The 17,377-nt window shown below is 35.0% G+C and overlaps 2 protein-coding genes across 2 annotated transcripts; one reads left to right on the top strand and one right to left on the bottom strand.

The window, feature by feature from the left end:
* The first annotated feature begins 7,705 nt into the window (after positions 1 to 7,705).
* LOC108737614 (venom allergen 5-like) lies at positions 7,706 to 9,158 on the top strand. Its single transcript, XM_018470559.2, has 4 exons — positions 7,706 to 8,103; positions 8,157 to 8,321; positions 8,395 to 8,875; positions 8,930 to 9,158. The coding sequence occupies exons 1-4, from the start codon at positions 7,987 to 7,989 to the stop codon at positions 9,049 to 9,051; spliced, it is 885 nt and encodes a 294-aa protein (XP_018326061.1). The 5' UTR covers positions 7,706 to 7,986; the 3' UTR covers positions 9,052 to 9,158.
* Positions 9,159 to 9,259: 101 nt separating this feature from the next.
* On the bottom strand, positions 9,260 to 13,148 carry LOC108737613. The gene is made up of 2 exons (XM_018470558.1): positions 12,907 to 13,148; positions 9,260 to 12,023 (listed from the first exon to the last, which is right to left on the bottom strand). The coding sequence occupies exons 1-2, from the start codon at positions 12,916 to 12,918 to the stop codon at positions 9,432 to 9,434; spliced, it is 2,604 nt and encodes an 867-aa protein (XP_018326060.1). The 5' UTR covers positions 12,919 to 13,148; the 3' UTR covers positions 9,260 to 9,431.
* Positions 13,149 to 17,377: the final 4,229 nt, after the last annotated feature.

Raw genomic sequence — 17,377 nt, 5'->3', positions numbered from 1 at the left:
CTAAACTTCTTTATCTCATATACTTACATAATTGAATGCTATTCACCTTTTAAAACGACTGTATAAATTGTTATTATTTCACCAAACACACTAAATACTTTCACACCACTCTTGCGTAATAGTTAACGTTATTACGCTAGTGAGAAAACTCGTCGTTGGATAATGTAACAAGAAAAGTAAGGATATGGTGATATAAACGATGATACAGTACAAAGCAGTAGTTTTTTGCTGTTTTACTGCATTTTTATGTAAATGAATCAGGGGTTAGAAGCCGAAATAAAGGAAGTAAGAAGGTGGGAGGAAAGTTAAAAGATAACTATCTACACATTATTAAAACGCAAACTAAAAACAAAATAGTATTAGCTTATTTATCATCATTAGTGATAAGCAAAGCATGTTCAAGACCAAGACTATATCAGTCTGATCTTGGTCTTGCTTATTCGGTGTTAGTCTTGTTCAAATACTTCTACATTTGATCATAGTCTTGCTCTTGGTAATCCTCATTTAATCTGATACTTGCGTTTTTTAATGCTTCTAAGCTCAAATATTTCTATTTATCAACACATTAATTGTCTTAAATGCTGAAATTTGTCTGAAGGTGTCCTACTGTCCTATATCGCCTATTTCTTATTGACTTCCTTAGAGCCCTCTGCACTCCTATTTTTTCTAATACCTCTTCATTTCTAACCTTCTCTATCCACGGTATCCTCATCATTCGCCTGGTAACATCACATTTCGAACGCTTCTAACCTTTTTATTCCCACCGCACCCACCGTCTATGTTTAGCACCCATACAGCGCCGCTTCACCTACCAACCTATCTCGCCTATTTCTTATTGACTTTCATAACACTCTCTGTTCTGCAGCTCATTCTACTGCTTCCTCATTTCTTGCCTTCACTATCCACATTATTTTTAACAACCTTCTATAATACCACACCTCAATCATCAATCATGTATAAAGATATCGAGGAAAATGGGATTCTGGAATATTGGCACAGTACTACTGGACCATAAAACGGGATGCATCAGAAGTGAACTATAAAAAGTAGGTTGAAAACAGGAAAAGGACCGCTATATAACATAATTTGCATTACCTTAAATCACATTAAATAAACATCGCCTTTCGATAGACATCTTTAATCTGTAGTTATAATAATAAGTACTGCGTGATTCATCATATCATCATAAGAGGGTCGTCAGCCCATTGACTGGTTGGACACTCATCTCGACTTCCTCCTATCTTGGGCTAATCTCAGCATTCCTATATCTCTAACTATTTGCAAACAGTAATCTTACTTAGGTCTACCATTGTTCCTCTTTACTCCTGTTTCTGCTTCTAATATGACTCTAACTAATCCTTCAAGCCTAAGAAAGCGTTCTACTAACTTATCTCGCCTACCTCCTCATTTCTAACTTTTTTTATCAACGACATTTTTAACATAATCCTTTAAGACCATATCTCAAACATAAATCATATATAAGGGTATAAAGAAAAACAGGATTCTAGGATGTTGACACACAACTACTGGGCAAGGGCGGATTAAGGATCCAGGCGGATATGTCATTAGGGTCGTGCTGTCTCATAATTGGAGTGCCTTGATTGACAATAGAAAAATTACTATGCACTTTATGGTGACAAGCATGGCAATTTTTCTATAATTTTCTTCTCCATGTAGTTATGGTACATGACATTTTACAAAATGAAAGTTGCGAATACATGTATCTGAAAATAAGTGGTATGATTCAGGGGCGACGAATTTTCTTCCACACCGTCGGTTTTTGCGGCGGCTAACTTTGCCTCGATATTGTACCCCATGAATTGAAATGGGCTTCATTTGCATGTCTTAATGAGCGACTTTGCGCGTTTTGCTCACGCTCCTTCGTCCTCCTCCGTCGTTTGAACAACTCATTTTTATCCAATCCCGCTAAATACTCTTTCAAACCAGTTAAAAAATCTCGATATCGTCATCCCACCAAATACATACGAGGGTGGATTGATAAGTTTCCGGCCTGACCAAGAAAAACAAGGTTTTTAAAATTTTTTTTTTTTATTTCTCAACATAATCTCCTCCAAGGCTGATACATTTCTCATAGCGGTGTTCCAGTCTATTAATGCCATCTCTATAGACTGATTCGTCAAGCTCCTCAAAATAACCATTTACAGCTTCGATTACTTCTTCATTGTCCGCAAATCTCTTACCGCCAAGCCATTTTTTGAGATTAGGGAACAGAAAATAGTCACTCGGGGCTAGGTCTGGAGAGTAAGGAGGGTGCGGCATCAATTCAAACTTTAGATCGTTGATTTTAGCCGTCGCAACGATTGACGTGTGCGCTGGTGCGTTATCGTGATGAAACAAGATTTTTTTCTTCGCCAGATGAGGTCGTTTAATTTTCACCTCGTGGCTCAAACGTTGCAATAAGTCTGCGTAGTATTGACCAGTGATAGTATTACCCTTTGCAAGGTAATCAATGTATATAATACCTCTTGCATCCCAAAAAACAGTAGCCATAACCTTGTTCGCCGAAAAAATTGTTTTTGCCTTCTTTGGAGTTGGTTCCCCTGGTCCAATCCACTGTTTAGACTGTTCTTTGGTTTCAGGAGTGTAGTGGTGGACCCACGTTTCGTCAACGGTTACGAATCGACGCAAAAATTCGCTTGGATTACGCTTATACAATGACAAATTTGCGGTAGAAATGTTTTTTCGAATCAATTTTTGGTCGACTGTTAGCAAACGCGGCACCCATCTTGCACAGAGCTTTTCCATATGCAAATGTTGGTGCAAAATATGTTGCACACGTTCATATGACATCTTACAGGTCTCAGCTATCTCACGCACTTTCAATCTGCGGTCTCCCAGCACTATTTGATGAATTTTTTCGATCATATCTGGAGTTGTGACCTCAACGGGGCGTCCTGAGCGAGGCCCATCAGAGGTGCTCACACGACCCTTTTTAAACTCGGAAACCCACTGCTTAACGGTTGAATATGACGGGGAGGATGTCCCCAGTGTTGAGTCCATCTCTTTTTTAATTTCCTTCGGCGTTAACCCCTTCAAATAAAAGTATTTGATGACAGCACGATTTTCCTGCTTTTCCATTTTTACGAAAACCACAGAGGCGTCTTGTTCAGCGTGCTGTCAAACCTACACTAGCAAGGAGATCGGGCTGAAACTATAGCTACAAGCTATCCAAGGATGGTACTATAGAATGTCACCTCAAGGTAGGCCTAGTGGCGTCATCTCTTGGTTAGGCCGGAAACTTATCAATCCACCCTCGTACATATATACTAACGACCAGAAATGTTCCACCTCGCAGAACCCAAATTTTAATTGATTATCTTCGTACCAAACAACACTGGAACGTGTACTCACTGTTTACAAAAAAAAACACACTATTATTATTCTTTTATATGTATAATATGTACAATAGAAAACCTATTCGACATTTCTAAAGCAGAAATGTAGTTCCGTCTTCCCCTTGCGAAGGGATTATTTCCCTCAGGGTCTCTCCATCTAAGATAGCGATTATTTTAAGTTGATATAAAGAGCATTTTCCATGTGACGCAAAAAGCAGATTAAACTGTCTGTAGTGCTGTATCAATTCTCCTTTGTTTGGGTTATATCTCTCTGATAGAAAATTATGTTTCGCTACTTTTAACTAAAACGCATAGACAGATGCATCTGAAAGGTCTTCACTAACATTCCAAGCATCTTCAAATATTCGTTTTCAACCCCGAGGATACAAGTAACATTATAAAATAATTATTGTGAAATTATCTAGAGAAAACTAAAGCGACCGGTTTGTGAAATACGTACCTACCAGATACTCTATTTCATTATACTTCCGACCTAAAAAGATTGCGTATATATGCGATAAAATGCTTGATCATCGCCTAATTATAAAATTTATTGAAGAAGTTTAGTCGTTTACTCATTGCTTTTATTGCTTTTCAAAGCGAGTCCCTCCAACGCAACGTGCCTTCTTATAGTAGGTCTGGTTTTCTCCGAGAGTTTCCTGCAGATCATTCTTTTTTCGGGGACTAATTAAAACTAAACACTGCAGAATTTATCAAATAAACACTTATTCTATCACGACAAACTCAGCTCCTTTTGCAAGAATCGTTAAAATCAGGGACGTATCGACAATCGTTAGAATTAGGAGTTTTCTATAAGTTTTATGTAGGTAAACAATTCAAACCAAGCAAATGTAAAATCTATTAACTGATGAAGACATTATATCTTATTCCGGAAGTCATATAATTTTTTATGGTTATATGTTACAGTTAGAAACCAGTTTTCGGTACATATTAGTTTTGACGAGTGAAACCCCTTCCGTTAAAACTACTGCATCTTTTCATATTCATGTAAAAAAGTCCTGTGATTCTAATCGCTATTTATACAAAAAAATATTCTGTGTAACTTGAAATACCAAGACAGTTTGCCTTGCACAAAAACTACAGTTTCCAAGTCAAAACTGGTTTTGACTAATGATACTGTTTAATACAAAAAAAATACTTTTAATTAGTGAATTCTAGTATTTCCTAGTCAAAACTAACCTCCACTGAAATAAAAATTAGTTTTAACAGTTTTAACTAGTAAAAACTAGTTTTGATGGAAGGGGTTTGTGAAAACTAGCCAAAACTAGTATTAACTGAAAACGGGTTATATCTGTAACACATAATCCTTGTAGATACTGATTTTTAATTTTAATTCAATTGATGATCATAGAGTTATAAATATTGATCATTTATCATGATAACAATTGCTTTAAACATTGTGTATTGTGAACAATAACGTTTTATATATATACTTTTTGATGTATAGCGGTATTTTTCGTTCGTAATGAAGCATATTTATTAGAAATGTTTTGCGATATATTTATCCTATCAGCATACCTTGAAAATATAACAAAACAATAAAAATTGTACTACCCGCTACTGGTTTTATTATCCTAAAGGAAAACATTTTGCTATACTCCGGTTTCCATTATTTTAAGGTTTTCTGGAAGCCAGTTCTGTACGTACGAGGCAAAAGTAAATATGACCGCCCTCACGTTAGTTATCAAAATATTGATCTTGGAATCGTAACATTTTCACTTGTATTTCCATAATCAATGAACGCTTTGAAAAAAGTTCGGACATTATTAGATGGGTCTGCATTTGAGCGGGGAAGTCCTGGTAGGTACATGATAATAGCTTTTTAGAGATAAACTACAGTTTTGATTACTTTGACGTGTGTCAGGGGTACTTAAACTTTATATATTAGGTGACAGTGAAAGGATGGTGGATTGTAAGGTGAATTGGGGTTGGGTAGACAGGGTAATGTCGCTAATTAAAGCTTCGACCTAGCAACTCTGCTGCGCCCCTGCTTTTATGTCTGCCTCCCCCGGGAACTATTGTTCGCCGACAACCTAAACCAACTGTGTAAGTGAATTAAAATATTTATTATGGAATTCATACGCACACATCTCTGACGAACATCGTCTAATTATTAAGCTAACGTCTTATACTACATTTCTTCGGTAATTAAATTCGATGCTCATTTGTTCATTTTATATGCTGGTAAGTACAACAATTATTACACACTTTTTACGCTTCATATAGCAGCTACTAAACCTTCGCATTTTAGCAATTGTTACAGCTAATTGGAGTAATTGCATTTCTTTCATGTTGAATGGTCCATAAAATTCTCCCACTATTGCTTTTTAACACTTAATGATAATTATTCTTTTTATTTTTTAATCTCCTATGCCAAAAATGGCATACGTTTAACACCTAGTTTGTTTGTGTGTGTGGTCTTTTGTAGTACCATAACTGATTAAATAATCTTTTTATTTTAATCAAGTTTGTTTAATTTGAATGCCTATATTTGCGTGAAGGTTTCAAGAAGATGAGTCACTTTGTATATATCCGAACGAATTTTTAATATGATTGTTTTAATACTTCGAAATTGAAAAATAATGATCAAGCTATAATACCTATTAATTATTTTAGAATAATTTCATTCATTAATTTTTAATTTCATTTTTTAACATATTTTCATCATCGTCATCATAAGGTCGTCAGTCCTAAGACTGGTTGGACACGCACTTCCACTCTTTCCTATCTTGAGCTAATCTTCGCGTTTGCCTAAAACTACAACAACTAACATCCTTAACTATTTGCGAACAATAATCTAATCTAGGTCTACCTGTACCCCTTGTAACTCCCGTTTCTACCTCTAATATGTCTCTGACTAGACCTTCATGCCTGACAAAGTGTCCTATCCTACCAACCTATCTCGCCTATTTCTTATTGACTTCCATAGAGTCCTCTGTTCTCCTATTCTTTCTAATATCTGTTCATTTCTAACTTTCTCTAGTCACGCTATCCTCATTACCACATTTCGAACGCTTCTAACCTTTTCTTTTCCGCCGCGCCCACCGTCCATGTTTCGCACCAGTACAGCGACGAATTCCAAACATACACCTTTAACAATCTTTTTCAAATTTCTAAATTAACCGTTCGCGAGGTGTAAAAGTGACCTCTTTTTATTAAAAGCGACTCGACCCTGCGCTATCCTCTGCTCTATATCCCTACTACTCCTTCCGTCCTGACTTATATGACTTCCTAAAATCCGAAAATTAGCCATTTCTTATTTTTCGTCTCCTATCTTTATATTCGCTCTTTTCCTACTTTTTCTTCCTACCCATATCAGTGAAATTTTAGCAAGATTAATAACTATAAAAAAGACTTCTTTTGTCAAAGCTTCAGTGCAATTGTAGGCAGAATTTCTTTCTTAAAGTGGACACGAAAGCGTTTCTTCTCGATAAATCTTTATTTATTGAACAAAATTTATTACCTTGAAAAGTCTGACCCCCTACCCTTATCGAGAAGAAAATTCTAAACAACGTTCTCATTTAACTTTTATCGGTTAAATTTTTAGAAAAAAAAAGTTTAAAAAAAAGGACCTTAATTTATTAATAAACAAACTTCCATAGACTTGTGAGTTTGCGCACAAATTTATTAATTATGTACGTAATTTTTTACTAATTTACAAGCCAAAATCTGGTTTATTCCAAACTTTTCCAAAAATGGTATTTTTTAGCTGATTCGCCTGGACTATCTGTGATATGATTTGTTTGGCTTTTTGATGTATATTTTGCGAATTTAAATGCTGCGGATTTTTTCGGGATAAACGTGTGTATATACATATAAATGTGAAAATGGACGATGGTCTAACGCAGGAACTGCAGTATTGGTTACTCAATGCGGTGTAATGTGCACATCTGACGCTTGTCCCACAAATCAATAGAAAGCCGTTGTATACTGGACAGTCCCTAACAGCCCTGCCATGCCGCATCCCTTTGTTTTAGTCCCTTTAATACAATAACCGCTGATAAAATCGCTTTATCGTAGTTTTTACACGCGTCAAGAATGGCACTCTTACTCACTGTTAAATTAAACACCAAGAAGATATCTTTCTTTTTTTAATATTTTTTCAATAAAAATTCCTTTTTTTTTTTTATTAATCAAATTGCTTATCTGGGTAAAAATGACTTATTACCTTATCATTTTCGAAGCATCAATATTTATTTGTAATTTATTTCTAGATAAAGACGTAAAAACAGTCAACGAATTTAGCAAAAATGTTTAACGACTGCATAGATATTCGGTATTGTGCGAAGAAGCAGTAGCTGAAACTGCGTAAATTACATATTCAATGCCATTATCTTTCTCAGTTGGTTAATAACAACAATACATTGTTAAAACAATTACCTTGTGATATTTGCAGAGTGTGACTTAATAGGCAGAACAACTTCAATCAATTCAAAAATAAGAATAACCGTATCAATCATGATAAAAAGACTTCAACAAGAACAATATGAATAATTAGGCGATATTGTTCACTGTTTCTGCTCTCTTCACTACATGCATAAGTACGTACAACTGCTGGTGTTGGTATAGCAAAGTATAATTTATAATTGCAATTAAATTCCTATCGACAATGACATGGCGATTAATTTTATTAATTTTCTGTTTATTTTTTTCAATTGAATGTTCTCAATATTGTCAGAAACAATATCAGTGTGGCAATGATATTCACACAATGTGTAAAAGAGGGGTAAGCCGAAGATATTTTTTAAGCATTGTTAGGTAACGAAGTCATATCCGTAGCAATGTGGGCCAAGCAGTGCTTGTGGGGAGAATTTTGTGGCCCTAGGGATGAATAAACAGACTAGAAAATTTGTTTTAGAACTTCATAACGGAATAAGAAATAGAATAGCTCTAGGAAAAATAAAAGAAGGTAACAATGGTGAAGCCGCAAATATGCACGAACTTGTAAGTTAATTTATTTAATTAATCAATATTCCTCATTAAATAGAGATTTTCGATACCAAGTGTTATTTCTTAGGTATACGATAATGAACTGGAAAAAATAGCTCAGTGTTGGGCAAATTATTGCGAGAAAGATGGTTTCCGTCATCCTCACGATTCTTGTAGAAAAACTAAACAATTCAATTATGTAGGACAAAATCTATATTTAATAAAGATGCATTTCGGGAATTTTACTAGTACACGTTTCATCGAACAGTCCATCAACGGCTGGTACAGCGAAATAAAGTACATGGACAAAACCATCATAGACCGATTTCATGGCAGCGAACGTGGCAATGTTGGACATTTTACTCAAATGATTTGGGCTGAAACAACTCACATAGGTTGCGGCAGAACTCAATACGGAAAAGGAAAAAATTTTTATTTTCTTTTTATCTGTAACTACGGAATAGGTGGAAATGTAGCGGGGGATGCTGTTTATACAAGAGGAAAACCATGCAGTCAATGTGGAAAAATAGGTTGCAGTAGCAGATATAAAGGACTCTGTGCAACCAAAGGCAAGAGGCAACGAACTCAAAATAATTATTGTTTTAATGTATTGTTTTTTTTAGATTTGAGTATTATAGGCAGTAGAACGGTGATAAAAAGTGTTTGGGTTAACTTGATAGTGTTGATTGCAATTATTTGTAATTACCTGAAGGCCTTTTTGAAATACGTTCTAAATAAATTGTGAGCAACAAAACAGGGTGTCACAACGTATTTTAACTAATCTAAATGGATCAGACTGATTTTGTGAACAAATTAAAATATAATTTTAATAAACAGTTTAACAAATGAAAACTGCAATTTTTCATACATTTATTTATTTACAATAGAAAAATATTAATAAATAGCACAATGACAAACAAATCAAAACTTGCATTTTTTTTAACACAGCGCTCTTCAACAAATAAAAATGCCCTTAGATAAATAACAGTAAATACGTACAGTTACAGAAAAATTATACGTATAGAAGTCATACAGCATACAAACATATAAAAACATTCGCTCCTAGAATACAGTACACAATAAATTAAATGGTATAAGTTAAGTCTCTACACCTAAGTTTCATTTCTATTGTAAGCTCTTACCTCCGATAGTGGAGTTTGACGAACCGATATTACCATAACTAATGTCAGCATTTCGCGTTTTGTACGAGACGTAACTTTCATATTGGTTTTTGTTTTCAAATGAGTAAGCTTCATTACTTTTGTTTTGTTTTGCGGGAGAATTGTTATTATCTTTACTCACATCGTTGTGCATTTCTGCATTGTTTCGAAAATAAAAGGCGATCTCATTATTGTCTAAAAACTGTAAAGGAGCTACAGGAGTTGTGACAGGTTGGTTTACACTGCTACCGGACGTATTGTTAGACGCTGGTGCTTCTAACACCACCTGAGTGTTCACAGAACCTTGAGAGTCAGAATCCTTGAAATGAGATAACTTTCCTTCTTCCAGAAATTTATGCTTATTATTTATTTCATTTTTCCTTAAATATGAGATGGTTTGCTGTGGATAAGTCTGCTGTATAGCCCCGATTCCGCTATACTGTGGTTGTTCAATAGCATTCAAGATTGATTGCAAAATGCCTTCATTTAGAATTTGGTCAGGAGGAAGTGACTTCAAAGATCCTGAACCATCACTCGATTGTATGGAGAGGGTGTAAGTTCCGCGAGACCCTTTTAACGGGATATTATTGAGATCAATATCCCTTGATTTAATAAGTTCAGAGTTGGGATGAAGACTTTTCGCTATAGATACTGCATGGGCATCTTCATCTGTTTCTTTTGATCCTAATGAACTTTTTCCTGCCACTTCATTATTTGGATCTACGGAAACGCTCTTACTTTTTTGAGATAGAGCCACCTCCAAGTCTGCGGCAGTTTCTTCGTTACCACTGTAACCTGATCCACTTGAAAGGGGCACTTCCAAATTGATCTGTGCTTCAGTGTCGCAGTTTTCATCAGAACCAATATGAGCGCCATTACTGTTATGCGATATTGGTATATGTCCCGGTACAGAAGATGTTAAGTCATAAGAAACAGGTATGTTGCTGTAACTAGATGTTAATTCGCTGTATTGTGGAGTACCATAAGAATCACTTATCGTAGCAGGTGGTAGGTAACCTCCTCCTCCTGCTCCACTACTTTCAAATGGGATGGGTTTATTTTCTAAAGGCGGATTATAAAAGGATGAAGGTACTCCATGGTATTTTTGGTCAGCTACTGGAGGTGAGAGGTATTGTTGATTTCCTTGTGAGTGATAACCGTCGTTGAATCCAACGTTTTTCCCAATTGTTTGAATTAGACCCAAAGGTACTTGTGTTTTTTGAGAATTTAATAATGGTATACCATAATGACCAGCAGGAGGTGCGCCATAAACTCCACTGGGAGGTATCAAACCTCCCGAAGAGCCAGGCAGTGGAAGTTGAACATTTAGCAAATTTCCAAACTGTGACAGGTCATAATCTATACTTTTAATAACCGATAAAGATTCTCGTCCACTTTGAATCCCTAATGATGACAACCCAAGCGAAAGTGTTATGTCGTCTCCTGGTTCAGGTTTCAGAGCTAATCCAGAGCTGCTGACCACTCCTCCTGAACCAGTAACTGAATTTAATGGAGCCGAATAAGAATCTCTGAAACCTTGCCCGTTATGTTTATGATCTTCTACTTCTAACGGAGGTGGAACGAAATCGCTGTTGATGTTCAAATCAAGGGAACTATGTTTAGGGACGTTCGGAGCACCATAAGCACTAGGAGGCTTAGAAACCAAACCTGGAATTGGCTGCCAACCGTCATACTTGATATCGGGAGGTGTTGGTGGAGCAGGAATTCCAGGGGGTCCCAAGGGCAGTTGTGGAGGCAGTTGCTTAGGAGTATGCAATGGCAAATGAACATTTTTTACCGGAACTCCATAAGAATCTTTAGGTGATTCGAAAGAGCCCTTTCCTGGGGGGGTAATACCTATCGGTACACCGATATAGGTAGCCGGAGGACCATAAGTGTTTAAGGGTCCGGTTGGAGGTCCGTATAACGGCTTAGGGATTTTAGAATATTTTGGAGGCACCCCATAAACTGGTTTAGGAACTTTATAAGTACTTATTAACGGCTTCTGGGGAAATGGGCGTGCCGGAAATGGGGCGCCATACAATGGCGTCGGAGCCTTCAGGAACACGTTAACGGGCTTCGATGGCGGTGGTCCGTAATTTTTCTGGGGTAAGGAAAGAAAAACTTGACGAACTGGAGGCCCATAATGTTGATATATTGGTGGTGGAAGTTTATTAAAATTTGGAATTGGAGGACCATAACTACCAGATGGTGGAGCTCTATACGAAGTCGGAACGATGGATGGAGACGGAGGTATGTCTGGAGGAGGTCCTGGATATTTAACAGCAGATGGTACTCCATAAACGGGTACTGGTAGATTTGGCTTGTTATTAGGAAGTACAAGATAAGTCTCCTCAATCAGTTGAGGGCCGGAATGGTCGGCAGCTTCTCTTCTATTGCCATTTTGTTCCGTACTTGCTGATACAGAGTCCGCAATTTTATTTATAGCCGCGGTCTTTGTATTGTCCGTAGCATCGTCAGTCGCTTTTGATGTGCTGCTATTGATAACTGCGATGGCGCATTGTAAAACTGTCGCAAGAAACAGTACGTGCACCACCTACACAAATAAAATTTACCTGTTAATTGATAATGGTAGTACCAAGTTTTAATTAACTAAAATTTAAAATAATGGGATGAGAAATTAATTAGATGAATTACGTAGTTTAACGTAATCATGGGAATTTTCTTTCAGTACACGTTATCCTGCAATTTTCGCCAATATAACAACAATAATGTTCGCATAAAAGTGAAAGGCGGTGCAAGTTTCTCCTCATCGGGCAACCACAAATTAATGAAAATCGTGTTTGTAGGACAAGAATATGATCGAAATTCGTTATTCGCGTCTTTCTTATAAATAATGCATGTTTACGGTTTAACAGTATGAGAAATCAAATTTGAATAGGTACTCGAATACTGTCGATGACAAAAAACTAGAAGAAATAGATCAATTGAAAACTGAAGTAAAATAATCATATCTGCCGAATGGAGATGCTACGCATTAACTGAAAATTTTGTTAGAATTTTAACAATACATGAAAATACAACATTACGTATCGATTGTAATTTCAAATTCATATTAGAGTTGCTAAACAGAGGGCCTGGATTATAAACATATTCCTCTGGTTAGACACATTACATATTCATACGATTCAAAAATCGATTTGGAATTGTAATGGCAGATTTAAAAAAATAGAAGAAGAATTTGACAGAATAGAGGTACGTATTAAAAAAAAACAATCACGTTCACTTTTAAATCAAAAGTTACTAAAACTGAAAAATATTGTACATTATAGGCAAAGACGTAAGTAACTAATTTAGTAAAGTAAGTATTTCTTTTCTGTTGTATATATATGTATATATTGCGTACATTCATGGACATTTATACACCATTGTTTTGGAAATCCACGGCTATTAATCTTCACTTAAATTACCATCCTCACCTGTCTTATCATGTTGTCCTTCGATAATAAAATAGCACACACACACGCACGAAGACACAATGCAGTGATAAAAGTTACAGTACACTAAAATTTCACGAAAAACACCACAACTTCCATCGACGAACAGTAATTTCTAAAAGCATTTCAAAAAATAATCGGTTTCTTTTAGAAATCAGTGTTTTATCTACATCTTCTTCGAGAGATACCGAAGATGATCCCCACTTTAGTAAGTACTATGTTGGAATAAGGAAAGTAGGGATACTGAACTTGGCAATGCAAGTGGTTTACCGGAGAAAGTAGGCTTGAAGATGTACCTGTAGCTATACCGGCGACAAGTGCTTAGTCATGGGCACATTTCCTGTTTATTGAAAAAATTAATTTACAAATAATAATTAAGTAGATATTCAGTAAATTCAACGGTGAGAAAAATTGAAATGAAAGATTGAGCAAGTTGCACTTACAATTAAAAAGAAAGAATTTATAAAGATTATTTGTTCAATTCACGAATTCTGTTTTACGCAGGAAAAATGCTTTTTTTTCATTAAGTAGGTCTTTGGTATGATAAAATATGCAGTGTTTAATAAAATATTAGGAAATTAAAATGAAAAAAGTTATAAAATGTTTTACAAGTGCCCGACTAAAGAATGAACAGAAATTAATAAGAAAATTTCATCTGTTTCTTTNTCTCCTTCTAATATGTCTCTGGCTAGACCTTCAAGTCTGAGAAGGTGTCCTACCAACCTATCTTGCCTATTCCTTATTGACTTCCATAAAGTCCTCTGTTCTCTTATTGACGCACCTCCAGTCTTTCCTATCCTGAGCTAATCTTCGTATTTCCCTAAAACTAGAACATCTTAATTTTAATAAATAAAGTTTCTAAACGGTTCACATCTAATAAAAAAACTTTCACATTCTACTACACCTTATAGTGTAATGATTTGTAGAAAATGGATTTCTTCTTTAGACAAATTTAAATTCTGAATGAACTTCATAGCCGGTAAACAATTTCCTCAAATGTCATGCGATAGTGAAAGGATAAGTCACCATGACTCTAAGCAAAGAAATTTGACCGACTTCCCATACCAGACGTATACATACGCTATGATTAGCATGTACCAATTTGACATTGATGAGTTCAACAGAAATAATTTGGCGAAGATTGTTTATTGTTAGTTCGCAGTCAATGTGAGCATTATTTTAATCTGTTTATCTTAAACGAAACCGAAACTAATTAAAATACAAGTGAGGCTCAAAGCCTGTTTATATTTTAAAAACAAATAAATAAATTCAATTTTTGACTTTTCCTCCGTTCTCTTATTCACATATCTCCAGTCTTTCCTATCCTGAGCTAATCTTTGCATTTCCCTAAAACTAGAACATCCCACATCCTAAACTATTTGTGAAAAGTAATCTAATCAAGGTCTACATCTACTCATCTTAACTTCTGTTTCTCCTTCTAATATGTCTCTGGCTAGACCTTCAAGTCTGAGAAGGTGTCCTACCAACCTATCTTGCCTATTCCTTATTGACTTCCATAAAGTCCTCTATTCTCTTATTGACGCACCTCCAGTCTTTCCTATCCTGAGCTAATCTTCGCATTTCCCTAAAACTAGAACATCCCACATCCTAAACTATTTGTGAAAAGTAATCTAGGTCTACATCTACTCTTTTTAATTTCTGTTTCTACTTCTAATATGTCTGACTAGCCCTTCATGCCCGAGAAGGTGTCCTACCAGCCTATCTCGCCCATTTCTTGTTGACTTTCATAGAGTCCTCTGTTCTCCTATTCTTTCTAATACCTCTTCATTTCTAACCTTTCTATCCACGATATCCTCATCATTCGCCTATAACACCACATCATAATCTTCTAATCTTTTCTTTTCCGCCGCGCCCACCATCCATGTTTCGCACCCGTACAGCACCGGGCTCCAGACATACCTACACCTTTAACAATCTTTTTCGAATTTCTAAATTTCTTTTTGTTGAAGGCGACTCCAACCTGCGCTATCCTCTGTATTATATGTCTGCTGCATATTTCACCAAAAAGTTCTTTGTGGATCCTTTTCTTAATTTAGAAACAGTTAGAAATAGATAACTGTAACCTTACAATAAGTTATTATTTAAAATTGTACGCAACACAGCAATGGCTTAACTAAAACGTAATACGGTAGAGTAATTTATATGAGCAATTAATAATCAGAAATCCGTTACGCCGTATAAAACGAAAATTTAGACAATATACGGCAATATCCGATTTTATTATCCCATCAAACTAATGTGTGAATAAACCTGATGAAAGTAAAAATTCCGATACAGGTCTTAAAAATTTCTCTTGTTGCTTCATTTGTTAACTTTCTCTGAAAAATCGTCGGTTATTTTATTTTTTATTGTTTTGTGACCATTTTACAAAAACACAAAAAGACGTTTATTCAAAAATTTGCAAAAACGTCAGGTATGTCGCATTAGTAATACCTGACTAATGGAAATAGTAACATAAGCAAAAGTGATAAAATATTATGATAGCTAGTTCGAATTATTATACTGTTGGATCCTGTTTGTTCATTGACGTTTAAGGTCATCTGGCAGCAGATTCTTCATTACAAAATCTTTTTAACTTCAACCTTGAAGAGAAAAGTCGGAATATCCGGCGCAAATAAACAACAAGAGAAAGCAGGTCTCCAGACGGGTGTAGTGAACTTATACGACAGTTTTTAACTCGAAAACGTATGCTTATACTGTTGGACATTCCTATAATGCACTAATCGAGCAGAACACCTGCCATTTAAATAAATTTAACGCTCATACACAATTAGAAGCCATTAAAATAAGGAAAAAACAAAACTACATTACTTTACTATTTACCTACTAACGTAAGGCACCTACTTATAGAAATTGGTTTCATGAGAATAGGAGCTCCACAAGTCTACGTTGCATATGTTAGATACAAATCATTCAATTATCTTGCTCACAACTAACAGTTGTTTAATTCAGTTTTATATTGTTTGAATTATTAATTCTACATTATTATTATTATTATTATTATTATATCTATTTAGCTGTAATTATTACACTTTTCTCCGCTTTTACCATAAAACATATTAATTTTCCTTTCAAAGAATTCGCTTCTACTTTAGGTATTCCTGTTATTAATAAGCCCACACCAGTGGCATAGCATTAATTTCTACCACCCGGGGTGATCCCTAAATTTCGATATACTTTTCTACTATTGTTACTATTTAAGGTTCTAGAATCTCATAGAAGTTCTATGACGTGCAGTTTTTTAGACTACAACGAGCTTTAATGTTAATCGTTTATTAGGGTTGTGCATTTTGCATTGGCTACAGAAAAATGCCGTTGTTGCTATTAAATTCAAAACGGTTGCTTTCCACAGTTTTTTAACGAAACAAAATCTTTATTTTCCGCATCAAGAAGGTAGTGGCTTGGTACATGGGACAAATTAATATAAAATAGTACAAATAGTAACCGTTCAAAACCAAAACATATGATTTTTAATTCGGCTGATTGTATCAAAGTATATCAATAGAAATTTCAATTAAAGAGACAGTTCATAATATAAATTGAATCTCGAGTTAGAGAAATGGACAAATTTCAGTTCCTCTTCGAGAATCTGATCACATCTTACATTTTCAATTTAAGTTAATGATAAACGCTATTTATCTCCTCAAAGGCTAAATTAAAAGTATAAGTTTTTGTTTTTAGGCTTGTAGGTATCTATTGTGAAAATTCGAAATACTGTAATCCCTCTTGGATACGTCACCCACACTTTTATTACAATAATTTTACTGTTGTTATTCGATATCAAGAATTAAATAATTAGATATTTTTTATAATTTAAAAAATGGCGAAGTTGATATGGTAGGTACGTTACCGAATACACTGTTCCATTTATAATTTCCTTGGGGTTAATTAATTGAAATTCCGCCGTATTCATTAAATTTTAAATACTAAAAACATATGTGTTTATGCATACATACATATATTTTCAGCAAGGATTACAGATACTTATTTAAGGATGTGTAAGCATAGTGAAATTTACGGGCCGTATTAAGTTTAGTTAGGGCGTAAGTAAACAGAGGCGACAAGTAAAGCCCTTTATTTGCTTACTGAAGCTACCTTATTCTGCGAGTTTGTAGAGATACAGAAAATGCAGCAGGGGAAAACTTGCAGATTCTTTTTAAAACGAAAACATCTCATTATCAATATATCAAAATAAAATTGTTAATAATATCTATTTATATTATTCAATTGAATTTATTGTCTATTAAATAACACATTTCTAATCAATCACATAATTATTTACTCATTTCTATAAAAAATATATTGCTGATTAAAATTAATGAGAAGAGTAAGCTATAGTTCTAGTATATATGATTCCTAACGTGTAAAATTGGTTGAAAAGTAAAAAAATAAAAGTTAGGACCCATTTATCTATTTGTACATAATTATTATG

The sequence above is a fragment of the Agrilus planipennis genome, unplaced genomic scaffold (assembly GCF_000699045.2).
Source record: "Agrilus planipennis isolate EAB-ADULT unplaced genomic scaffold, Apla_2.0 scaffold15, whole genome shotgun sequence".
In the NCBI taxonomy this organism is placed as follows: Eukaryota; Metazoa; Arthropoda; class Insecta; order Coleoptera; family Buprestidae; genus Agrilus; species Agrilus planipennis.
The sequence above is the reverse complement of the archived record's forward strand: the minus strand, read 5'-3'. Positions and strand labels throughout refer to the sequence as shown.